The sequence below is a fragment of the Molossus molossus genome, unplaced genomic scaffold, assembly GCF_014108415.1.
Source record: "Molossus molossus isolate mMolMol1 unplaced genomic scaffold, mMolMol1.p scaffold_m16_p_16, whole genome shotgun sequence".
Lineage (NCBI taxonomy): Eukaryota > Metazoa > Chordata > Mammalia > Chiroptera > Molossidae > Molossus > Molossus molossus.
The window spans coordinates 67,729,979-67,756,489 of record NW_023425351.1 but is presented as its reverse complement, the minus strand read 5'-3'; the positions used below and the strand labels follow the sequence as shown (position 1 = coordinate 67,756,489).

Here is a 26,511-nt window from a genome sequence, read left to right as displayed (position 1 = left end):
AAAAAAATCACTGATACTTTGTGGTTGATATTTTTCTGTATCCATGGTTTTTTCTCTTTACTTTTTTGTTCAATCTCTCCAACCAACTCCCCCTGCCAACCAGCCGCTGGCAGCCTGCTATCTATGAGTTTGTATCTATTTTGTTTGTTAGTTCATTTTGTTCATTGTATTTCACATATGTGAAATTGATGGTATTGGCTTTCTCTGACTGGCTTATTTCACTTAGCATAATATTCTCCAGGTCCAACCAGGCTGTCGAAAAGGGTAAGATTTCCCTTTTTTTTTTTTACAGCCAAGTAGTATTCTATTGTGTAAATGTACCACAACTTTTTTATACTGATGGGCACTTGGACTGTTTCCAAATCTTGTAAATAGCACTGCAATAAACATAGGGGCGTATATATTCTTTTGAATTAGTGTTTCGGGTTTCTTCAGATAAATTCCCAGAAGTGGAATTGCTGGGTCATAAAGCAGTTCCATTTTTAAGTTTTTGAGGAACCTCCATATTGCTTTCCACAGTGGCTGCACTAATCTGCACACACACACACACACACACACACACACACCCAGGACTGCATTGAGAGTTCCTGTTTCTCCACACCCTCACCAACACTCGCTTGTTGATTTATGGATGATAGCCATCTGACAGGTGTGAGGTGATAATCTCATTGTGGTTTTTGCATTTCTCTGATGATTAGTAATGCTAAGCATCTCTTCATATGTCTATTGGACATCTGTATGTCCTTTTTGGAGTATCTATTCAGGTCCTGTGCCCATTTTTTAAATAGATTGTTTGTTTGTTTGTTTGTTTGTTTGTTTGTTTGTTTGTTTTGGGTAAAAATCACCGATTCTTAACAGTTGCTGAGATCAGGCTGACAGTCGTATGAAAAGCCAAAGTAAGTAAAGAGTGGCTCAGCAGGACTATGTTTTATCAGAGGCTGCAGGGTCCCTTGAGGCGAAGTCAGCCACGCCCTGCTCATTGATTTATGTGTGCACTTCTATTCTTTTATTCTTTCTGGGTTTCAGGGGAACACACATTTTCCCTGAGGATGTGTCCTTGCCGCACCCAGATGCGGGCTTTGCAGAGGACAAACACCAACCATGGCCTTTGCGACCACGTCAGGAATGTGTAATGACCTGTGCTTTGTGTACCCAGGAGGATTCACATTTCCAAAGCCACGCTCGACTGCCTCAACGGCGACTATAACGTGGAAGAGGGCCACGGGAAGGAGAGGAACGAATTCCTGAGGAAGCATAATATAGAGACCTACTTAATTAAGCAGCCTGAGGAGAGTCTGCTGTCCTTGCCCGAAGACATTGTCAAGGAGTCAGTGAGCTCCTCAGACAGGAGGAACAGTGGGGCAACGTTCACGGAAGGGTCCTGGAGCCCCGAACTGCCCTTTGACAACATAGTGGGGAAACAGAACGTAAGTCCTGGCTTCCTTCTTCTGGTTAGCCAAATGCATGCTCAAATGCATCTCCCACCAGAGACGCCTCAGAGAAAACCGATTCACCTTTAACCTTTTTCTCTGCTGAGCAACATAATTGCAAATGATCAAATGTATCTCCTCGGGACAGAATTAACCTTTGTGTGCAATGTCAGGAAATGCCAGAAATACTAGAGTGTTCCCAACACCCACTCCTTTTATGTTTTATTTTTGAGCTTACTCAACAACAACAACAACAACAAAATGTCATGGGAAGCTGAATTATAATTTTTTTAAAAAGAGAAAGCGGGTGGTGTTAAACCAGCAACAGGAGTAGATGAGTAGATGATCAGGCCATTCTTTAGGTAACTGGCAGGCTAGGAGTTACCAGCTGCCGTCTGAAATTCAAAGTCAGGAGGACACTGTTGATTTGGGGGATGTAGAAGCAGCACCCCCAAGGTGAGGGTCAGTGCATTCATGGGCAGCGTGAAATTTCAAAGCTGCCCTCATACTTCTATACCTATTTATCATGAATTTGCTTCTCATAGGAGGGCTGGAGCTAACAAAGCCAGTACGTAAGGGTGTATGTAAATCACCCATCTTCAAATTATTTTTAAATTATTTCTTCAATTATCAGGATTTCAGTAAATCCAACGAGATGCTCAGACTCCAAGAGGCACTAGAGAACTGAGCCTGACCAAGGCAGGGAACCAAAGAGGATTCGGAGATGCTCCGGTCCCCACAGTGCTTGTTCAGAGCATGGGCAGAATCACCTGCTCTAGGATGGGTTTTCCCTGTCATCATCTAAACCAAGCCCACATGCTTGAATTCATGTGAGTCAAATGGTATTATTCCACCATCCTCTTTGAAAGAAACAAACAAGAAAAAGCCAGTATATATGAGACTTATAAACAATTTCTGACGTGCTCCTGAACCAAGCCAAAGCTGAGAGTCCTGTGAATTAAATCAGCCGAATCGCGTGTCAGGCGCTCTCTGAAGATCTGTATGGGTTGTTTCAATCCATGGGCCTGAACTTTTCTTGTTAACTTGTACATGAGAAAAATCTGTCTGCTTAAAGACATTCAAAAAGGAGAAGGTTAAAAAGCTGCAAGTCTTCTGCATCTGGCAGATGGATGCAGAAGGCCAGGTTCCCCTCTGGCTCTGTTCAGTTCTGTGCGAAGGAGCTAAGGAGCAGGGCATGGGCCACACTCCACCGGGGAAGACGCAGGTCGAACCCAGTCCGCATGCCTTGCAAGAGTCTACCCTTAGGCCTTACTCTTCTTTTGTGAGTGTTTGATTTTCCCCAGAATTGTTATGCCCACCCAAGTCATCACTGATTTTAATGCCAACTTCTTTCCATCCCTGAATTGATGTGCATGGTGCAATTTGCTGTTACATAAGACAAGGAACTTATATGTGCTTCCTGGAGTGGGTGCATGTCCAGCTGACAGTACCCTCTCCTCTCCGCTCCCTCTGCTATTGTTAGCTTGAGCCTGGATGCTGGTTATTTAGAGAGGAGATGCATGCCTCACCGAAATACCTCAGGAACTCTGCACAACATTCCTTAAGTGTCTTTTTTGTGTATTTGTTTTTCTCTTTGACCTTTCCATTTGAAAAACTCTTCCCATTTAAGCTGATTGTGGAAATGGGGATACTTCCTAATTGTTCGAATCACAGGTGAACCTCACCTCGCTACTAATAATTGAGAACCAAGAAGAGAGAGGTGGAGATGCTTGGTTTTGTTCTGTGATGAATGGATCCGGTAAAATTGTACAGGAATATCTGAAATGCATCTTTGCTGATTTCCTAAAATTACTTGCTGATATCATCCAATAGTTATAAGGAAATGTGTCATTGTTCGTCAGTAACCACACCATGTATTTCTTATGGTGCCTGGGTTTCATTTGGATGCACCCCACCATGCCACCTTCAGCACGAATTGTCTCAATTCATTTTGATGTCTTCGGACTGAAGAGGCAGTGGTTGTGTCCTGATATTCATAAATAACTGGCACAAATAAGACTTAGAAAATGGGTCAATTAAAATGGTCATAAGCTCTCAGAGTCTGCACTAGAAGTCAGGGGGGCCATCTGTGCAAGTTGGAGACATACGTGTGCTGGAGGAGATGGAGACTGGTGTGGCTGAGCCCGTGCTCGGCAGAACACCCGTCAGCTCCTCGGAGAGCCCAGACCATCTGAGTGTCTGCATACCGCACATCAAACACACTAATGCTTCCGCGGGGGTTTCCAGCTGAACTGGCCAAATGCTTTGGTTTCCACTGATTCATAATGTGTGCTTAGGAATATTTTTAATGGTGCTGGTATGCTCTGCTATAATCTGTGCTATATGCATAGCAGATGTTCAGATGGCTGCATTCTCGTTCATTCATTCATTCATTCATTCAATAAAGATTGATTGAGCATCTTTTACATGCCAACTACCAGCAGTCATAAAAGGAGGGACAGAGGAGAGAAGTGCTTTAGAGGTAAAATCACCCAGTAGTTTATATGTTACATGAGGACAGGAATTATATCTGTTTCACTTACCACTGTTGAGCCCACAGTTGGAATAATACCTGGCAGGTAACGGCTTGGTGACAGTTTGTTGGGTGAATGAATGAAATGATAGATGTGGGTGGTAGCAGGCAGGAACGAGGCAAATTCAACCTCTAGGTGTGTTGCGTAGGTGACTGGGTGGCGGTGGAACTGCCCACTGAAATGAGCAATATTGGCATGGAAGGAGATTGGGTGGGAATTCAGTCTGGGGCATGTTGAGCTTGAGATGCCTGGGAGCGGTCTCGGTGGAGCTATAACCAGAAGGCAACTGAACGCTCGCTTCTGAACCTCAGGCATGAAAGAACTGCGCCAGGATGCGAGTCTGGAGACATCGGAATCTGAGTGCCAGTTGAAGCCACGGACGTGAAGGAGACCACAGTAGGGAACATGTTAAAGAAAGCTATAAGGTGGCCCAGGATAGACCTTGAGGGACACCCGAGGGGAGGTGAAAGAGAGTAGTGATCCCGGGACAGAGACAAAGAGGCAGTGAAGTGATGAGACGAGAATTAGGGAAGGTGGTGTCTTGGGAGCCCGAGGCAGAGAGAGAGCATTTTGAGATGGAGGGAATGACCAACCACGCCCAGTGCAGCCCAGAGGCCCAGGAAGAGGAGGACTGAAAACTGCCGACTGGAATGAGAAGCAGCACATCAGTTGGTGAGAGGCAGATTTGACGAGGTGGTAAATCAGAAGCCAGATTGTCATAGTTGATAAAACAGGGCTCTGGATTTCCAAGTCAAACCTCAACTCCATTCCTTCCTCCCCCTGCTGTCCACCTACGGAGTCTGTCGATGGTTTGGGGGAGCAATTGCTGCACTAAGAATTCTTTCTTGTCCCTTAGGTGAGTCTTCCTTGTCTGTGCTGGAAGATTCTTCCTTGGTTTTCATGTCATGCAACTCCTCTGTCCCTTATCTGTGTCCATTTTAGTTAAAATTGCTGGTTCAACCCAGTCTGCGTCCGGTATCCAGGTTGCTCTTGGAAGCCCTCAGCACTCACGCTGCATCCTGAATGCTGATGTGCCAGGTGTTCTGCCCACCGATTGGCTCAGTTACTGGTGAGGCTGCCCATGCTCTGAGCCTCCGAGGGAGGGAGGGTAAGAAAACTAGGAGTCGGGAAGTGTGCGGTCACAGGTGGACCACTGTAAGGTACGAATGCAGAAGTAGGTAGCGGAAGTCAACCAAAAGTGAAAAACTGGACGTGTCGGGGAGGATATCCAGAAATTTCCAGTCTAGCTTATTGGAAGAAGCAGCAACGTGGTCACTGAATCTCAGAATAAAGGTAAATTTAGGGATGAAAATGAAGACTTGAGAAGAGGGTCTTTGTAGTAACGAGCACGGTTCCCTCTGGTTGCATGTTACAACCACAATCCAGCGTGGGCTTGTTAACAGGAACTCAGTATTCTAACCGCTGGGGGTCCAGTAATGAGAAGACAGACTTGGTCCCTGTCCTCCAGGGCCTTACATTGTCATGGATTGGGGAATGCGGACCATTAACCCAAACGAGAAAGTGCTATGAAGGAAACAGAGAGAGATATACAAATAGGGGGCAGATAGAATTATCGCCATCAGGGGCTTCGAAGGTTTGATTTGAGTGCTGAAAGGACCCTACATGTAAATAACCGGGAGAAGGGCATCTTAGACAGGAAACAGCTAGAACAAAGGCCCTGCGGTAGGAAAAAGCTTCACATGTTAGAAGAGCAAAATGTCCTGACTGGCTAGAGCAGCAATTTCCAACTGGTGAGCCGCAAGAATTCTTGAAACACGCAAAACCTGACTATTTAGTCAGGGTCACTGACCTCTTTTCCCTTAGATTGTCAAATAGAAAAAATGACAACAGCCAACCCAACAATAGCCGTCTGGTGTGAATGAATCAAAATTATACCTTTCCCTTTTTTTTTTTTTTTTTGTCAGATTGGCAAAATATATCTTTTTTTGGTGTGCCGCAGAGTTTTAGAAATTAGTTTCTGTGTGGCATGAGATGGGGAAGGTGGAAATGGCTACATACAGCATAGTGAGAGGGAAGAAAGGAGTAAGAGTTGAAATTAAAGGAACGCGAGCTTGATCCTGCCAGCCCGGGGGACTTGGGATTTCATTCTAAGGGAAGTGATAGAAAGGTTTCCCGCAGGGCAGAGACAGGATCTGATTTAGATTTGTTTAAAGCGATCGCTGTGGCTGACTTGTGGAGAGCAGACGGTAGGGCCAGAGTGGACAAACCGCATCTTAGACTTGGGATTCACGAGCAGATGCAAAGGGTAAAGTTTTCCGTCGCTATGAAATGCACTGGGTGAGGACCGTAATCCTTTCGACGCGATTTTTATGACAAGTGATATGCCAAGAGCATGCAGCTACCCTTGTAGGAGTGAATCGCTTTCGGAGCCTAGGGTCTCCCTCATATCCTGTGAAATCCTGGCCACCATCCCATCCGTCACTTTCACTTTTATCATGGCGTCAGAATCAGGCATTCTTCCATGGCTCCCCCAGGCCCTTTAGAAAAACTGCCTGGGGAAAAGCACTCATCCGGTACTCTGTTGTGTGTGTTCGTCGTTTCTACAAAGTAGACTCTCCTCGGTCGTTACCGTTATCACAGAGTTAACATGTGCACCGTCAATACTGAAAACGTAGCTGCAGTTTCTGTCTCCACACAACAAAACAGGAAGCAAAGGTACTGCTTTGCCGTGAGGCTGGATGAGTGTCCACAGCGTCACCACCGTTAACAGAAGCAGAGAGTTCGGGGCCAGGGACCATGGTGGGTGCATGGCTCACATCCTCTCCATTTGATTTTCATACCAGCCGTATAGTGGGATGAGCCTGCTTCACAAGCGAGAGGACTCTGATTCATCGAGGCCAGTTCCCTGGTGGACACGTAGCTCATCACTAACAGAGCTGGAATTAGAACCCAGATATGTCTGACCCCAGACACTTTCCATCGGGCCACCCTGTCTCCCCTTTGTGGCCTGAAGATAAAGAGAGGCCAGATTTCCATCTTCTACCTTATTTATAGGGGGTATGTGTGTGCAGGGTATGTGTGTGTGCGTGTGTGCGCACGCACGCAGTGTGTATTCACTTTCTGTGGACCAGGCAGTTGCTCACCAGGGGTATGGAGTAATTTTCTGAGAAAGCTCCCGAAAATGACCAGAGTGTCCTCCAGCCAGTTCTACCATCCCAGGTAGCATCGCAACCGTGTGCGGAGGGGATGACTGTCTGCGTGGAAAAGCGCCAAGCTGAGCAGTCTCTCACATCTGCGTAGGCATAAAACAAGTCGATAGCTATCGGTTTGGCTCCCACTCGGACCGGAGAGTGTTGAGATCAGAAGGAAAGGAAGCGCAGGGGGAGGGAGCCAGCTGGGCTGGGAAGCAGGCTGTAAGGACATACGCGGGTTTCTGTATCTTCATCAGTCCAAGCTGGACATGCCTTAGATCCCGTGTTCTGTATCCACTGGAAGAAAGGGAAGAATTCTCATCTGCCCACCTCGCTGATCAAACCCCTCGTGTCTACCTGTCGCTGAGCGATCCAGGTTCCTCACAGTGAGCTGGTGAGTCCCACCAGCTGAGTCTTGTGACCTTGGGGCAAATTTCTGCAGGACCAAGATTTGGAAAGGGCCTGAAAGAGAATTCAAGGTAACTGACTTCTAGCCCTGATTTCTCCACTTACGACTCCACGGCCTTGGGCAACCGTAGCGGTCCTCCGGGCCTGTGTCCTTACCTGCACAATGGCAGAACTGAGCTGGATGGCCCCAGCACTTCCGTTCAGCTCTGACCTTGTCCCATTCCATTTCTCAGCCTCAGACACATGCTGGGAGTCAGTGGCTACACTGCTCAGTGACTCCCCTTCCGAATCCCGCCTTCCAAAGCCCGGAGAACAAATCATTCACCAGGAAACATGCAATGCCTGCTCTTTGCAGCTACCCTAGCGTAGGACAGCGGTCAGCCTAACTCTTACCCTGGTGAACTGTCTGAAAATAGTGATATCAAATTCAGCAACAAGAGTGAAAGGGGAGAAGAGAGTGGGTGCAGTGGACCCTCTCTCTCCGCAATCTGGAGAACCGCGTTTGATTATATGCAGATCGGCACTCAGGCACCATGACAACCTTCATCACACTCCGCCTTCCTCCAGGGTCCCGTTCTCGCCATGACCACGATGTTCTTCTGTTGCGCAGTACTGATCCCTGCGGTTTGGCTTCTATCCTTCTGTTTCTGCCCCTCACGGGTGGGGGCAAACTGAGCGCTGGCCCCTTTCTTGCGCCTATGCCCTCGAGGAAAAGAACCCCGACATTCCAACTTGTTTTACTTCTGTCATTCAACCTGGGCAAGTCAGTCCCCCCATGATGTTCTTTCCGTTCGTCCCCTCATTCATTCTGCCATTCATTCGTCAAGTACTTATTGAGTAACTACAATCTGCGGACCCTGTGCCAGGGGTCGGGGATAGAGACGGGAAGGGGCAGGCACGCGTCAGGGAGGGCACAGTGCGGTGGCATCACCAGTGGGTCAACAGGACCAGTGTCAGCAGGAGCATGTAGTAGAGGGCAGAAACTGATCCAGGGAATCGGGAAAGACCGCCCACCCCAAGAAAGTGACTGTTAATCTGGGATCTGAAGACAAGCAGGGAGTTGGGGCTGAGGATCGGGGCACGAGACCCCAGGTGGAGGAGGGAGAGCCGGGCCCTATCTCAGCCTGCTTTCTACTGCTCGAACCCCACACATGGGTTTCTCTTTTCCCACGGAGAACTCTGACCCAAAATTCCTAAAAACGCCCCAAATATGGGGTGTTGGTGTTGAAGAAGGTGTGTTTTCCGAGGGTGCAGATCCTGCGACCTCAGGGTCCGTATTGAGCCTTAGTCTGCAGGAAGCCACAGGCAAATGGTTCTCCGTAGGCAATTGCTTTTAAACCGTTTGAACAGCAGATACGGTTCTGACGGTCACTGGATGGGACATCTTGCAGGCTTTGGGCTAGAGAACACGAAGAGGTTGGCCATGTCCCTGAGGTGAGTCTGCACGCTTCCAGGACTTGGCTTTTCCTGACAGCGGCGCCCTAGGCTGCCCCACGCCCGGCTCAGAAGAGGCTGCTGTGTTCAGCCAGGGGGAGGCTTAAGGGGGCTTGGTTTCCCCCGTCTTCAGAAAGGCAAGTGGCCTTAGGAGCCTTCCTGGGATCATTGAGTGGATTAAACAGGCAATTTGACCTGTTGACCTGGAGGAACCATTGTTTCCTTCACTGGAGTCCCGGGGTAGGCGAAGGGGTTCGAAATGAAACTAGACACGAGCGTGTGGCGCGTGTGGAACCGCTGCAGGGTGTGCGTTCAGGTTGGCAGGTGCACGACATGCGCCTGCCCACTGCCACCTGGCGCCAGTCAGGAGCTTTTCTACACCAGCCAGGGCTTGGCCGCTTCGGGGAGTCAGGAAACAGCGACCGTGTGCTATTTCAAACATGTGCAGAGAGGTAGGAAGAGGAAGAGCAAAATAACTGGATGTTTTCTGACTTTATTTCTTAGGTCTGAAAAAATAAAAGAGCTGGATTTGTTTTATGGCTCTTGGTGCCAGTGTTGCCAACAACTCGGCTAAGCTTCTTCATTATAAAACGTCTTTGTTTGGCTACAGCAGGATGTTCCTGTCTTTTCCCCACCAAGAATGCCTTGTATTGTTTTGACCTGGTGCAGTTCGTAGAAAGGTTTCTCTACGCAAACAAAACCGCATGTGGTGTGAGGGCATGGGTAGCCCAGCTTTTTAAAAGTGGTTTGGTGCATGCGTCGTGACCGACCTTTGCCCTTGCTCTGCACAGGGACGTGAGGGTGTCACTCGGGGGGTTTCATTCCAGCCCAGAGCAAAGGCACTGGACATTTCTGTTGGCCTGGCCAGCCTCCTCTTTGACTGTCTGTGTACGTACTTATTTTTACCTCACCTAGGGTCAAAGGGCTAGTACAGTGGTCCTTACTTGCGTTTTGATGGAACTTTCTGGAAGGCCTTCCCATAGCTCAAGTTTTCCAAGCTACTGCTGTGAACTCTAGGTTATGAACCTCTAGATGCGGTCACGTCCTTCCCACTCTATGACTTTTACGTCACCTTTCGAGGCCTGAAGAGCCTCTTCACGCCCCGGCCGGTTTGGCTCAGTGGTTAAGAGCGTGGGCCCGCGGACTGAAGGGTCACAGGTTTGATTCCTGGCCAAGGGCACGTGCCTGGGTTGCAGGTTCAATCCTCAGCCCTGGTCGGGGTTGTGCGGGAGACAACCAAACGATGTGTCCCTCTCACATCAATGTTCTCTCTCTCCCCCCACCCTGCACGGTGAGAAGGGCTCTGTGTGCACCGTAGGTGGCAGCACCCACTCAGGATGGCATATCTTGGGAGCACTCGAACACAAGACTGCTCTTGGGTGGTAAACTCAGATGCAGACTCTGGGGATCCTAAGAGCCCAGAAAAGCTAAGTTAATGAGACAATTGCAATAGACAAGTTGGGGCAGAAAGGTTAGGATAAGAGGGAGTGGAAGCCTCCAAGTTCCAAAGATGTAAGGGTTCGGCTCTAATCTGAGTAACCCCCCACCCCTCTTCATTTTGTCCTGTCATAACTGGGGACAAGTAAGAGAGGCTGGATTCTTGAAGATCAGTAATTTGTAGCTCACTAGAACAAAATTAAGGAAAGCATCAATAACTAAATTCAACTAGCAAATTGTGTAATAGGAGTCTGAGAAAACTCAGACCTACAGCCTTAAAACAACAAGCATGAGCAATGTATCAGCAGCTCACAACATACTAGGGCAGGTCCTCGAATCCTGTCATTGTGCTACAATGTGATGAGATGCTGGACAGAGCTGAACTCTTGTTTATATTAATTAGCCTTTAGTAAAACTGGTTTTTTTATATGCTGTCTTGCTGCAGTTCCAAAAACCTATCGGTGACTTCAGTGAGGACTTACGTTACTTATTTCATAACCGTAAAGGTAAAGAGCTACTTCAGATGAAATTCTTATATGTCCATTTTCCCCAGATTTCTGTTAGGAAAACACACAAACAAAAAACACACAAGCTCACACATTCATTTTCCCCTTGGCATTGACATTTCTGGAAAACCTACGTCTTTGATGTTCACAAGAAAATGAAGTAGCGTAGGTCCTGATATATATGAGCTGAAAGAATTCAGATGGTCAACCTGAGGTCATTTGGTCCATGGGACAGTGGTCACCTCCCCAGCCACAGCCAATGACGTTTTAGCCCAGCCATTTCAGTGCCAAAAGTGCTTGGATTCCCACCTCTCCAGCGGCCCAATGAACAAACCAGTGATATGTCAGCTTCTTTGTCCCCAGCTCATGAGCCATGTCCAGGGCAGGCATCCTGCCTCCATCCCTGGGTTCACCCCTCCCCCTCTCTCCTTACACCTTGACCCTGAGATGAGGTCAGTGCTGGAGTGTGCGTATCTGTTCTGGGATATTTTGAAGGCTAAAAATTCAGTTGGCAGCTTGCCTCAAGTCACGTGGCTTGAAAGTGGCCACATTTCAATGGATGTGCCAAGTTCTGTTTTGGCCAACTGTGCAGAAGTTTAACAACTCTTTTTGATTAAAAATGGCCCAGGTGTATAATGACTCAGGCACAATCACAGTCTCAGTCTGAGATTAGCATCTTCCCGGGGAGCTCAGGGGATGCTATCAGAGTGAGGAATCCTGAATTAGCGACAGGATCCGTCGAACGAGCCAGACAAGCTTCTCAGGTGGGACAGGCACCACTTGTCCTGGGTTAACCTGAGGTCCTTGGGCCAGAGCTTGGGGACAACATCTTAAACCTTGGAGATTCCTTCTATGGGCTCTGAGTCTCTTATCCCTAGAGCTCCGCCCCAACACCTAGCATCGCGGTTGGTCTGGAAGTTCAGCTGTAACTGACCATTGGCCCACACCTCATCCACAGAGAACCAAAACCAGTGTCCAAAGGCAGGAGCCAGCAGAACGATGAACAGAAGCAAGGACAAAGGCCTTTGATGTCAGAGAAGCACACTGGGAAGACAGCCTAGCACCTCTGAGACCTAAATCCCAATGAAGAAACTTGTCGTAATGATCCAGCCTCTCAGTATTAGTCGAAGGGTCAAGAGTGAGGTGGTGGGATTCAAATGAGTAGCAAACTAATAAACACTTATTGTGGGATCTACCAGAACTAGGGGCACTTCCCTATCGTTGTTTTACTCTCTTAACTGTAAACAGATGAAAACTTCAGGACACAAAGTGACAAAGGCCAACCAAGAGATTTCGTGCATCCTTTACTCCCTATCAAATGTGACATCCAGACATTTGCAAACCCCTCCAGTTCTGCCTAAAGGTGGGAAGCGGTGATGGTGCAAGAGGCCCGGGCCCCAGACTGACACTCAGCGCTCATGGCTGAAGACTGGGAGCCAGGCTACGGAGGCTGCTGGAATCCGCCGGCAGGAATGTCCGGTCTATTATTTCAGCCAACAGTGGACATTCTGACCCTCGTTATTTTGTTTCCCAGAGCAGAAGCTATGAGCTTATTATGAAAACTGCTTAAACCTCTTCCCATACCGGTACCCCACAGACTGGCCTCTGTGAGGTCTCATTAAACATTCTTTTGCTTTGTTTGGAGAGCAGATTATGGTGACATAAATATCCAAAAGAAAGAAAAGAGAAACTAAGAAGGAGCCCTAACTAAACACCATCAGACATGTCATTTGAATGTGCTGTCTCATTGTCTCTCAGTACAGAGATGGAAAGTCGGGACAGTCAGAGATGGGCTGAATTCACTAGCACCTCCATTCCTACAAGAAGTTATGTGGCAGGTTCTGGGAAGCCCCATGTGGTATTTCCCCAAGGGTCCCCCAACTCAGGGTTTACCCAAATGCCACTTAGAGCCTTCTTACCCAAAAAACATTAGCTCTCACATCCAGGGAAATTTCGACTTCCCACCTCTCGATTTGAGAAAAAACTAGCTGTGCCTCCTTCCAACACAACAGTATTCTCCCTGCGGCCCTGAATGCAGACCACTGGACATGACACCACCTCAGAGCTTGCTCAACAACTGAGCTTTCTGTAAAAGAACACAAATAGAACTTTCTTCAAAAAAAGAGGAGGAGCCTTCTCTTCTGGGGTTGGATTGGGGTTTTAACACACAGTAGAGAAGAAAGCAGCTCTCGTGTACACCCGGGTGCCCTACTCAGGCACGCTGTTGTTCCTGGCAATTGCTGCCCGTGTTTGCCTGTGATGGTAGAGCAGGAAGTGGGGCAGGAAGTGAAAGGTCAAGTCCCTGCCTGCGTCACAACCCAAACCCTGCCTGGGGCAAGTCTGAAATGGAGCCTCAGAGGCCCGCAAGGCAGGCGATGGAAGGGTGGTCCAGGGGTGGGATGAGGAAGCCACTGGCCCTTAGCTCCTGCATGCAGACTCAGCCTGAGACTAGACGACAAGGAGTCTTTGGGAAGGACAGCCTATCTCAGCGCAAGACATGGAAACCTCACAGCCAGGCCTTGAAGCTGCTGGACCCGGCATCCAGTCTAGGTCTTCCCCAAGTCAGCAACGAGCTGGTCCTCACCGTCCGACCTCAGTCACAGCTACCTAGAGCTACATCTCAACACGGCCATATTCCCATCCCAGGGGATCTAAAAGATGAAGCCCTCTCACTGCTGACTTCCACAGTCCACGTGCAGCCAGACGCTCCATGTTCCAATGCACGGCATAGAATGGTGTTTATAGATCACACGGTGGCAGGTCCTGGGCTCCAGCACAAAGTCAGATGCCATTTGCACTGGGTCTTATTCTGCACAGTAGCACACTCGGGACCGACAGACTAGAAAACATTGTGCCATGTGTAGAAACCATGTCACCTGTGGAGCAATTGGGGAAATCAAAGCCATGAACCTAAGGAAGAAAATTCTGGACACCAGGAGGGGGCCACATGGAGAAAGGTAAATAGATCTTGTTCAGGATCAGAAACAAGACCACCGGGTAGAAGTGCTGAACAAAGGCAGGGGAGCGCTAGAGCACTGTTTCCCAAACTGCCTTCCATGGAACACACAGAGGTTATTAGAGTCAAAAGGGTTTCGTGGTCATAAAAGATTGGAAGACGCAGAGTTTAAAGTCTTCTTTCTGTAGAACTTACCGGTGTCTTTATTTCAGTAATGTTACTGTGAGACTCCGGTGAAAGGATACAAGAACTTTTTCGTTCACATACAGAGTGGCTACTTAGTGTCAGGCATTGGCATCCACACCGAGGACAAAGAAATTAACAAAAAAGACAAAGTCTCTTCTTTCAAGGAGAGCGGTGAAGAGACATGGCAGTAAACAAATAATGAATCCACATTTGCAAAACTGGTCGGGCCACAGAACCATTTTGTAAACAAGTATCCCTTCATTCTTGTGTTCCTTGGAACACAGTTTTGGGAAAAGAATTATTTAGGAGGATCTAGTGATGAAATAGAGTGGTGACATCTCCAGACCTCAGCACTAAAATTATGTCAGTTGATTTATGATCTCTATAGAAATGCTTTAGAGGGTATTTTGAGATTGATATGTGTGATCTAGAATTATTAAAGTATATTGTGACTCAACAAGACTAGATAGTTCTAGAGAGGGCACCTTCAGCCTAAAATCTTACTGGGAAGAATTTATTTGCTGATACAAACTGATTAAGGAATACCAAAGGTGTTGGCCATCCCTGAAGTGATAGGACCTGTAGGAAAATAGGTTTCAGTGTGCAAAGATGGAAACAATACCCAAAGAAAAGTCTTCTGGTCATAAACCAAATGATAAGCCTAAGAGGGTTCATGACTTTCCCTACCCCATTCCAATGACGTTTATGAAAGATACCCTACCCAGGACCTCTGATTATAATTTTCATGAGAACCCCTATACTCTCATGCAAGGCTCTATGTTCAGAAATGTGGGTTCAGAGAGGACTCTGGTTCTCATTTGGGCATTAGTCTGTCTTGAGCATCTGTGGGTGAAAAGGTAATTCCTGAAACATCTGAGGAAGGCACAGATCTCCAATAGGATCAGTCTCGGGGCAGCGATGTCTTTCTGGGAAGAGACTCATATGAGAGGCCAGCTCAGCTGCAAATTTTGTTATGTCCCAGTGTTGACCAATCTGACCTCCCAACTATCTGAAAACACCAGGTAGAGTACATAAATAAATGTGCATATTTATTATTGTAAATAAGTACAATATATACTTCGATTATACCTTGAAACATATATTCACATATATGTATTCAATTATATATAATTCAGTTATTCTCATGGCATTTCCCATTTCCTTCCATTTCGGCCATTTGTTTTTCCAATTCTCTGACCAATTGCTTTAAGTTGCTGATATGAAAGGACACTCAACCTTTTGGAGGTCAATTTATGATTGGAATCATTTGAAAGCTTACGCTAATTTTTACATGATCCCAGCTTGCTCACTGTGGTGTTGTATATCTGAAAAAGAGAAAGCCATAATGTATCAAAAATAGCTCCTTGCAGTATAACTCTAGGCAAATAAGGCTACACATTTTTCCAATACTGCTTCCAAGTGAGTCACCGTGAAGCTGTAAGTCTGTGGATTTTGGTGTTAGCAGCGTTATTCCACTGAAGGTAAATGCGTGGTCAAATCTTAGTGGCCGTTACCAGTGGAGGAGGGGAGCACAGCTAATCTCAAACCAAGGTCACCTCCAGAGCTATGCATGCTTTGCACCGGTGCATTGGTGGGTAAATGAAAGCATACGGTTACCCTTCCTGATTCCAGTTTGCTTGCCTTCTTTGAGTCGAGGTTGGTCTTCCCTTGAGCATACATATATATCCCAAAGGTATGAGATACAAGAGATTGCTGGTCAAACAGAAAGCATAACTGTCGTGTGTAATTGAGAAAACAAATGATCAGAAAAGGGCTCACTGAGCGCTCAGTGCAAAAATGTCTCGGGCTATAATTGCAAAGAATAAAAATAATTGCTCAGACGAGAATTCTCCACCTCAGCATCATTGACGTGTTGATGCAAGTGTTCCTTCTCAGCTCTTAACCATAACCTGGTGGCAAAGGTGAAAGAAACAGATGGTCCTCTTGTTTGAAAGAGCCACACAGACAGACAACAGAATTTTGTGAGGGGCAGAGGAACAGAAGGGAGAGACTGTCTTGGCCTCTGCCTTACAAAAGAGGTCAGTGCCACAGGCCCCCAGAAAGCGACGCTTACTCCTAGCTTCGCAAAGCACCCCCTACAGACCAGTGTCCGTCCCTGGTGACATTTGACCAATGCCCATCAAGATGAGAAACATGAGGACCAAGCTCATTGAATGAGTTATTCATTCAATCAAATGCATCCAATGTCAGGGGCCCATCTTTTGTTCTGAGATTACACCATTCTTGTTGAAAAACAAACAAACAAAACCTTTCTTATATGAAATGGTAGTCATATGAGAGAGCTGTAGTTGTGAGAATTGCTGCTGCTGTAATTTATATAAATAAGTCCCAAAAATGTTTTAGTTGTTTTTGTTTTTGTTTAACTCCCCTTCTCTGTGAAACTCAAAGGTCCGAGAGCAGCCGAAGGCATGAGGGACTGGTAGACTGCATAGTCGGCTCAGTTCAGTTCAAAGAAGGAAAACTGTAAGAAAATAAGAATTGCAGAGAGAGACAGAAATGCCTAACTATGTGCAGATCACTAGCTGATGTATCTCCAGCTGTTAAACCCCAGCTCCAAGCAGTTGCCAGGGGTGCATCTTGGCATCTCTAAGCCAGAATGTATGCCCAAAGGCAGCTAAGCATCTTTTCCACCTCCTCTCCAAGACAGAGAAGTACATCGTGTCATTTTCTAAACTATTTATAACGGATTTCCACCCAAGAAGCCAATGGGAGGTGCACAGAGTGGTGGACAGTCATCTCCTTTGCCTTCTGAGGTGCTGTTCTAATGCATGTAATCCCAGGGGCTCAAGCCCTCTGGCCCTGCATGGATCCCGCTGTTCTGTTTTCTGGAACATTGGTCCCTGCTCCCTTCTCTCAGCTCCAGCCCTTCTCCTCACCTCGCCTCCTGCCCTACCTCCCCCACTAACAACTATCTTTTCCTTTGTGGTACTCGGAGCTGAAGTTCACTGCCCCGGTGTCCTGAGAACATACGCTCTCCTCTCTCATGGAGGCACAGGCCACCCCATCCTGGGGCTAGAGAAGAGGGGTCCAGTCAGTTCTGCCAGAGATGAAGCCCTGCTGTGACATTCTTTAGAGACGTGCAACCTAGGTGACATTGACTGTCTCCATGAAGGTTAAAATGAAGAGTCCTGCAGTACCATAGGAAGACTCCTGAGGGAACGGGCTAGAAGGCTCCATGAGGTCAGAGCCTCTGACTCCGGCTCTGAAGTCAGTGGATCTGACCCGGCTGCAGATGAGCTGATGACTCTTGTCTCCTGGAGGCTCACAGATGTAGGAAGGGTCCAGGCACGAGGGCCTCCAAGGTGCTGTCAGCTCTCACAGGCTGCCATTCAATAGCCCCATCGCCTTATCTCAGTCTAGCCTGTGGTCTGCGCATGGCCACGCCGCGGGGCTGGCGGAGTAAAGCAGGTGCGATGAGTATGTATGGCTGAGGCTGGGAGTTCTCACGGCCCCTCCACAGATGCACCGCATCCTCAGCCTCTCCCCAAGGCTACCTCTGGGGGCAGAGATGAGCATCCTTGTTCCTATGCCTTCAGCTCCAGTCCTCCCCTTTTTGTCAAAGAAGTTGCCTTACCTTGGAGCTGTAAGCGAGCATTGCATTTGGCTAGATCCGGTCCATTGGTCTTGTTGCCAGCACTGAATTAATCACCTAGACACAGGAGCCTCCCTGCCACACCTGGCGTGTCTTCACAAGCTAATGCTCTCTCTGCATCCATGTAGCCATGCCCAGGGACCAACCACGGGGGGGGGGGGGGGGGGGGGGTGCCTCTTCACACCCCCTGCTGTTTAACCCTGTGAACTGGAGAGGCTGCAGCTACTTGCATTTTTTTTTTTTGCCTAAAAGAAATTAAACACATATATCTATATGCAAATATAGATATATAATGGACTACGGGGAAAAAACATTTGTGATGCCTAAAAGTCTAACAATCTTTATCAAGATCTCGCTCGGCACATTTGGCTGTCTGTTCATGAGGAATGCTTAAAAAAAAAAAAAAATGCAAGCCATGTCTCTCCACCACCATTAGAGGAAAGACCACACGAGAATGTGGAATCTACTTGGTTGGAGATGATCATTTCGGTGGGCTTTTCAGATACGTTTTACTTTCTGTGACTTGTATCGGTTCTTTCTCTCACACCAGAAACGTGCCTGGTTAGAGAAACGGTCTTGATTAACATTTCCAAGCCTACAGCTCTCCCAAACACCCGAAGCAAAGGAATTCAGTGCACCTACACAGAGGATGTGCTAACCTGCCAGGTCGTGTTTCCCTACACCAAATGCTAACATACCGACTTCTGTAGGTCTCACTGAATACAACCGCATGGAATGCTATGACTGTTTGCGATGCAACCTTAATTTAAAAACATTGCATTTCTTTTTAATCCGAAGGGGACTCGCAGGTTTATTGTGTTTGCATGTGCTTTCCCCCTAGACTCTGGCTGCCCTAACAAGAAATTCAATAAATCTACTTCCAAACCATCTTGCACAAGCTTTGCATGTCCAGTCTGGGCCTGAGGAAATTAACAAGCGAATAGAACATACCATCGACTTGCGGAGTGGCGATAAATTGAGAAGAGAGCATATCAAGCCATTCTCACTGATGTTTAAAGACTCCAGCCTGGAGCACAAGGTAGAGCTGGGTCTCTATGGCGGCTCTTTTTTTCTGAAGTCAATTGTCGTAAATGTTCACTGTGGGACCAGAGAGAGAGCCCAGGGCTGCGGTGTGGCTGGTGTGTTTGTGGCGTGTGTGTTTGGTTTGGTTCTGTCTTTTCTTTTTCTGTTTGAAAACCCATGAGTAGACTGAAGGCCATAAAAGGAGATGCCATTTAGATAAAGAGAGCCTCCGCATGGCTCTTGAAGGACAAGATAAGAGAAAGAACAAGGAGCCCTTTTCCCCAGTGACTGTGACATTAACTCCAGTGACGTTCGCACTCACTTGCTTTTGCTTCTAGGTTAATTCCCATCAGTTGCAACTCCTGTAGCATAATGTATGAAGGCACCCAGTAACTTCACGTAAGCATTAGTGAGAAACACTGCCTTTCTTACATTGTAGGAGACATGTATTCTCCCCTTTTCCCAGTTGTCTGCGGGCCTCCTGAGATAGACATACTAGAAGGAAGATGGGTTGTGGATTCAGAGTTGGGTTTGAATTCCACCTCTGCTACTTCTTTGCTGTGTGACCTTTGAAAAGTGTAGTAGCCCCTCTGAGCCTGAGTAGTACAAGGAGAATAATGAATGTGCCTCCTGCACAGGTTATCATGGAAAGCTCCAAGCAATGTCTTGATTAGGTGAAGTGTCCCAAAATGGCAGCCCTCGCCAAATGGATGATCTCTTTTTCCGATGCTCCTTTTTCTCCCCAGCTCTAAACTGTAAGGTGCTGTGGGGAGATGGGTGCTGTCCCTACTTAACTGGGCTGCTCCTTTGCACTGATGGGAGCAGACAAACCTCGCTGGACTGAGCACAGGAGGCACTGGTGTCTGCAGGAACCTCCGGCAAGAACAGCAGGGAATTTGCTAGCAAATTCCAGGAGTTTGCTCTGATACTCCGCAAAGCTCCAGTGCCCAATCTGTTGTGAGCCGCCCAGCTTCCCGGGAGATTCTGCATTCCTCCGTGTGGGGAACCCGCACTCCTGTGCACGGGCACCATTCCCGGCGAGTGTCTGATGGCCACCTAAAGGTTGCAGACTCCAAAATTAACACCCTCACCTGCAGGTCACAATTGGAAATGTATTGTGTCTATGTGCCAACAAAACAAAAGGAGAAAAAACATTGCGCTTCCCTCGACCTCCCCTCTGACCCCTTCGCCAAGCACCAGGTGGTCTGGGGTCCTGAAGTCCAAACTGAATGTGTTTTCTCCGCACCGAGAGAGCGAGGGAGAGCAGCGTGTCTCGCAAAGACTCTTCCCAATTAGCCCTTGTGAATGCCAGTGTCCAGAGCTGCACAAATCCCTGCCATTCGCTCTTGTTAGAGATGTACTCGGTTCACTAATGACCTGATGCCTGCAAACAGAATGGCTAATGTTTTTTAAAAAATGTTATTCAATAGTGTCCACATCTCATCTGCAGGACCTGGTGTCGGAGCAGGAATGGACCTGGGGAGGCACAGGGTCCATTCTGAGGCCAGGGGAGGTCCTCCCAGGAGAAGCAAAGGGCAGGATTCCCCCCCCATGGTCCAGCCTGCGCCATTCAGCACGTGCTCTGCACTGCACGGGGTCCCCGGGGAGGGCGATGGAGCACAGGGGAGAATGTTCATCCCCCCGTGTCACACAGACACCCCTCATTGACGCTTGCTCAGGGACTCTCTGTAGGAGCTGCATTACTGCTGGAAAACAGAATAAGCAACAAACACGGAGTGTTTACCAAATGCCATGTACTCGCCAAGCCGTTTGCACAAATAGACTCACAATGAAGAGTATAGAGTAGATGTTACTATGAGCCTCATATGCTACTTAATGAAATAGACAGAAATGACCACGTGGCCTACTCAGATTTGAACTCTGTACAGGGCTGTGCTCTGGGCCCGCAGATACCCCCAAAGCCAGAGTCAGGTCTGTTCACCGGCTACCTCTCCGCCGAGCCCGGGGCCCTCCCAGGCCTGTGTAAGAAGACAGTCCTGGAACCTTCAGCCCCTCCTCTTTGACCTTGGATGGGGTGCGAAGCACAGAGCAGGGGCTGGAGGGAGAGACGGGGAAGGGCCCTGGGCCTTCGGAGCCACAGGATTCCAGACCTGGAGCGGCATCCAGCGTGCACCTGCCAGGGGCCTGGCGTTTACAGGTGTCGGTTTACTGCACCCTCAGAAAACATGACTATCCCGCTTGCAAAAGAGAAAATGAGCCTCTAGAGGTGAGGCAGGGGTCACATCTCCAAGTCCGGCTGCCACAGTTCATTGGCTCTAAGCTCCATCCCCTCCGAGCTGTCCCACTTTCTATATGGCACTAAGAAAGAAGACCACCCAGTGTGGGGGTGTTTAAGAGGACCCCGACACTCCCAGTGAACTGGGCCTACACCTCCAGGATAAGGATGAACAGGGAGAAAACACCCGCCCAGCACACAAGGAGAGTGAGGAAATCCACATTCCTATACCCTAGTATTGGTTAGACACACACACAAAAAAACAGCAAAACTCTCCAAGAAGATAAAGTCCAAAAAGCAATCCATATAGACTTGCTCCCCAAGTTTACCTCTGAATGTGTTCTTAAAAAACAACCCTCAGGCAAGAATTCAAATTTGAAGCCGTCCCTGGTTGCCAGTGCCCCCTGGTGACCAGCAGAAGAATCACAGACCTGCCTGGAAGAACTCAGACTTTATGATTCTGTTAATATAGTAAGATGCAATCTGATTTTAAAGACGTAAAATGTAAGGGTGGGTAGGGGACTAAATATCTTAGAATTGTTTAAATATACACAGTATTTGTGACACCAAAACCTTTAGCCACTGCCTGCCCAGCTTTTGGGGAAACAAGTTTGTACCTTAAAAGCATGTTTTCCAAAAGGCAAAGTGGACATGGACATGACCTTACCCTGGGAAAGTTTGCGGAGAAGGAAATGCTCTACTCTGTTTCCACGATAAAAGGACACGTAACTAAGGGAACCTGTTCACCTCTCCACCTTCGTTAGCGAGTTGTCCTTCAGACCTTCCCTGGTCACGTCTGCTTATGACAACGGGCACACCTGTCAGCAGCATCACGCGACAGGACTTTGTACGCCTCCTGTGCTGCATCAGTGCCCGGGGACGCATGGAGACCCGGGTCAGGGAGAGCATTCGTGGACTGCCTTGCCCCTGGGCTGGTCTCCGCACACTGCTTTCGTGAGAACTGAGAGCCAAAGGCGGGCCAGTTCTGGTCTGACTCCTAGTGTCTTTCAGGAGAGAAGAGTAGGAAGTTCCACGTGCTCTCTGCTGTGTCATTTCAAAGTCACACACAGACACACACAGGCACAGACACACAGACACACAAACACATACATACACACAGGCAGTTACACACATACATATACACATGCATACACATAAACACATACACACAAACATGTACATATACACATACACACATACAAACACATATACATACACATCCATACCCAAACACATATACACACATTCATATACACAGACACACACATAAACAGATGCATGCATACAGACACAAACAGGTACACGCACACACACACACACACACACACACACACACACATACAGGAATCTTGGAATGAAGCTTCAGAAAAGCATGCCCGGGCTGCAGGTGGCTTGGCCACAGTGGGCAGCACATTTCTCCGCTCTGGCCCCGGTTCCCGCATCTGGACCTGGGAGAGGTGGACAGCTCCGTGTCTCTCAGCAGCCCCTGCTTGGAGCCTGTGAATTCCCTGCAACCATGGTGACCACATGCCCTGCCTGCCTGAGACAGACCTGGTTTACACCCATTTGCTCAGTATCACTCTTAGGAGCATCTCCTTCCATGCGAAAAAATCACCCAGTGTGGGCGACAAGTCCTGTGAACAAAGCTTGGTCCTCAGCCAGGTTAGAATGAGTGGTTCTCAAAATCTTCATGTCCCAGCAACTCCATGAGGACGTTCTGGGTGGACCCCTGGATGGGGTCAGGGGCCTAACCCAGCCATCACAGGTCCCCTCCAGGTCCTCCCAGGCTTCACTGAAGAATCATCTGCCCTCCTTCAGTCTCACGCTGAACATTCCCAAGGGAGTGCACAGACCTCAGGGGCAAAGAAAAACTAGAACTAGGGTAAAGAGAGGCAGGAAACAAGACATGTTTGTCAAACACCGATGATCATGTTAGACTGTTTCTTTTCTTACATATGACTTCTTTCTTATTAAAAAAGACGGCATTTGCACTAACGAAAGCTCACACCCCGCACATGAGGCAAGAAGCCGAGGGCAGCTGCCCACTCTCACCCCTCTGCAGTCATGTTAGTCTTGCACGAGTGGGCTTCCCCACACAGCTCTGTAACTGGTTTTATTAAATAGGACCATTTTGTACCAGGGCTCCGCACCATAGCGCAGGCATTCTTTGCTTGAGCTTTCCCCAGGTGATTAAGTTACAAAGAAACACTTTGGAATTACAGAGAAATTACTTTGTGACTGCCTCATATTCCACTGCACTGTTTAGAACCATTTTTTGGCCTTTGCCCCTTGGTGTTTCACTATTATCAATTATAAACTAATTGGTGATGGTGATGGCCACTGTCATATTGAAATCAGACACCCATGCTTAATTGTTTTCTTCGGATCAAGTCCTAAAAATGGGAGTTAGAGAAGCACCTGTTTGAATACTGGGTGTCCATTCTGAAAGTGCCCTAAAGGGTGTGGCAGGTGGGTAACAGACGAGCAGCCCCTTCCTGCCGCTTTCTGACGGTGTGACTGAGGCTGAGGCCTCTGTACGCGTTTTATGTTTCTACGTCTCCTTTGTGACCTGCACATCTGTCTTCACCGGCCTCTTTCACTGTGCTCCCCTCTGTCCTATTGATCCATGAGTACTCTTTATATAGGGAAGAACTGAACCCCAGAAGACTTACAAGAAGGTGACGTTTCTCAGTCTCTGGTTCTTGTTTCTCTTCTAGGACAAGGCTCTGAATGATGCTTAGGATGAGGGAGGCAATTATGATTACCTGAAAACAACCCCAAACCTTCAGTGCTTTAAGAGAGCTTCATACGCTACAAACTCTTATTTGAAGTGACTTTATTCAGCTGAGTCTGCAAAAACCGTGTGGCCACCTCAGAACGAGGCAAAAATTAGACGACACGATCACTCACGTAATCGATGTTTAAGTAAATGCAGTAGTTCTTTCTCCCGTTCCTTCTGATTAATCCTATGCCAGTCCAAATCTGGGTAAGGCTGCACCTCCGCTTAAAATAAATCTCACACTTCCAGAGCTTCTTTTGAAAAGCAACTTCATTAGAAGTGGTGGGTGGGAACAGTCGTGGTGTGTCCTAGGTCCAGGGTTCCAGGGCCTCAACTCTCATAGACACACAAGTACACAAAGGTGTGTACTAACCAAATGCACACTGTGGCCCATAGATCGTGCTTGCTCTGAACCAGGTTCGGTGCTGAGTATTTTCAAAAGATTTATTTCATGTTCCTTTTTTTTTTTTTCCCTATCAGTGGCCACATTAAAACAAGGCGTTGTCACACAAGTGAGCCTTCAGATAACATTTGAGTTGAGTCCAACTGGTTCTTATCTCCATTTAGGATGTCTCTCAATTTTTTCTGTCCTTTATAAAGAAACGCAGTTAAGTGAAGGCTTAACAGATTTTAAGAAAAATGCATCACAAACGCTGAAATGTATCCTTCTTCTTCCCACCAACTCCTGTTGGAGTTACAATGAGTGGAAGAGAGTAAGGAAGGATTTGGCAGAGCAGAGGAGGCAAATGAATGGATGAAGAAGGATCCCTTCCCTTTTCTTTCCGATGGACTCATTCTGTCCGAAGGATTACGATGTTGCACTCTGGAATTAGGTAATGAGAAACAAAACGCATGTTTTTCTTCTTGGAGACATTAGAATTTGTTGAAACACTCCACTCCCTACTTAGATGTAGGGAGGTAGGAACACGGAGCATGAACCCAATGGTCTTGGGTGTTCCCTCTCATTTTTTGAATCAGACACTATCTGATCAATTTTTTGAGCATATTTTTAAAGAAGTCATTCTGTTGCAAGCTTGCATTACTGCTGCATTTTGACTGCTCTAGCAAGGACACCCCCTTCTGGTAGGAAGGACAGATTTCAAGAGACTTAGGGGAAAACAAGCCATCCCTTCCTTATTCAAACAGTGGGTTTTTGTTAGACTGCTGTTTATTTTTAATATTTTCTTGCAAAGTTACTGCTATTTCTACTTCCCTCTAGGTAGATAAAGACATTAAGGGCCATTTCACTGAAGTCTCTGTCAGACCAGTTAGCTGGCTCCAGTCCCACAAAGCCAGCATTTTCGGAGTCAGAAGTACCGGTCTCTACAGTAGTGTAGAGCAGACTGATGGAATTATGAAGATTTCGACCCAAAGGTCACTCACGGTGCAGTCCTTGAAGCAACCTTACTGGTTTGTGTGTAGACATCACCAATATCTACACCAGAACTTCTAGGCAAAGAATAGCTGTCACTGCCACGGCCTCACCACGGCTCGGGGACCGGACCAGTCAAGGGAAGAGTTTCTCCTCCTAAGGAGGGAGACTTGGGGGGTGGAGGGGCCGGAAGAATGGTGGGTCGCAAGCTTTATAAAGCTCTGCTTGGAACTCTTGTATGTCAGTCAACCGTCACCCCTGCCCCAACACACACACACACACACACACACACACACACACACACACACTACCGCCACCACCCATGCCCGAGGAAGAGCATAGCATGAGGAATGTATTGCCATTAGGGTCTTTTTGTCCCAGGGGTGATATCCTGCCAGCCTCACAGTGCTCAAGGTCTCCATCATATACACATGTTAGCGTGTTCTTTCCTCACACTGCTGAAGGTCTCCATCATGTACACATGTTAGCGTGTTCTTTCCTCACAGTGCTCAAGGTCTCCATCACGTACACATGTTAGCATGTTCTTTCCTCACAGTGCTCAAGGTCTCCGTCACGTACACATGTTAGCGTGTTCTTTCCTCACAGTGCTCAAGGTCTCCGTCACGTACACATGTTAACATGTTCTTTCCTCACACTGCTCAAGGTCTCCATCATGTACACATGTTAGCGTGTTCTTTCCTCACACTGCTGAAGGTCTCCGTCACGTACACATGTTAACATGTTCTTTCCTCACACTGCTGAAGGTCTCCGTCACGTACACATGTTAGCGTGTTCTTTCCTCACACTGCTGAAGGTCTCCGTCACGTACACATGTTAGCGTGTTCTTTCCTCACAGTGCTCAAGGTCTCCGTCACGTACACATGTTAGCGTGTTCTTTCCTCACAGTGCTCAAGGTCTCCGTCACGTACACATGTTAGCGTGTTCTTTCCTCACAGTGCTCAAGGTCTCCGTCACGTACACATGTTAACATGTTCTTTCCTCACACTGCTGAAGGTCTCCATCACGTACACATGTTAACATGTTCTTTCCTCACACTGCTGAAGGTCTCCATCACGTACACATGTTAACATGTTCTTTCCTCACACTGCTGAAGGTCTCCGTCACGTACACATGTTAGCGTGTTCTTTCCTCACAGTGCTCAAGGTCTCCGTCACGTACACATGTTAGCGTGTTCTTTCCTCACACTGCTGAAGGTCTCCGTCACGTACACATGTTAACATGTTCTTTCCTCACAGTGCTCAAGGTCTCCGTCACGTACACATGTTAACATGTTCTTTCCTCACACTGCTGAAGGTCTCCGTCACGTACACATGTTAGCGTGTTCTTTCCTCACAGTGCTCAAGGTCTCCATCACGTACACATGTTAACATGTTCTTTCCTCACACTGCTGAAGGTCTCCGACACGTACACATGTTAGCGTGTTC

The 26,511-nt window shown here is 47.6% G+C and overlaps 1 protein-coding gene across 2 annotated transcripts in view; it reads left to right on the top strand.

Annotated features, from left to right (window-relative positions):
• The window catches only part of ADCY8 (adenylate cyclase 8), a 158,925-nt gene that overhangs the window by 78,815 nt on the left and 53,599 nt on the right, over positions 1-26,511 (top strand). For both annotated transcript variants that reach the window (XM_036263950.1, XM_036263951.1), the window contains exons 7-8: positions 1,157-1,427; positions 18,498-18,695. In XM_036263950.1, the coding sequence (XP_036119843.1) occupies positions 1,157-1,427; positions 18,498-18,695 (469 nt within the window). The remainder of the gene's footprint in view (positions 1-1,156; positions 1,428-18,497; positions 18,696-26,511) is intronic.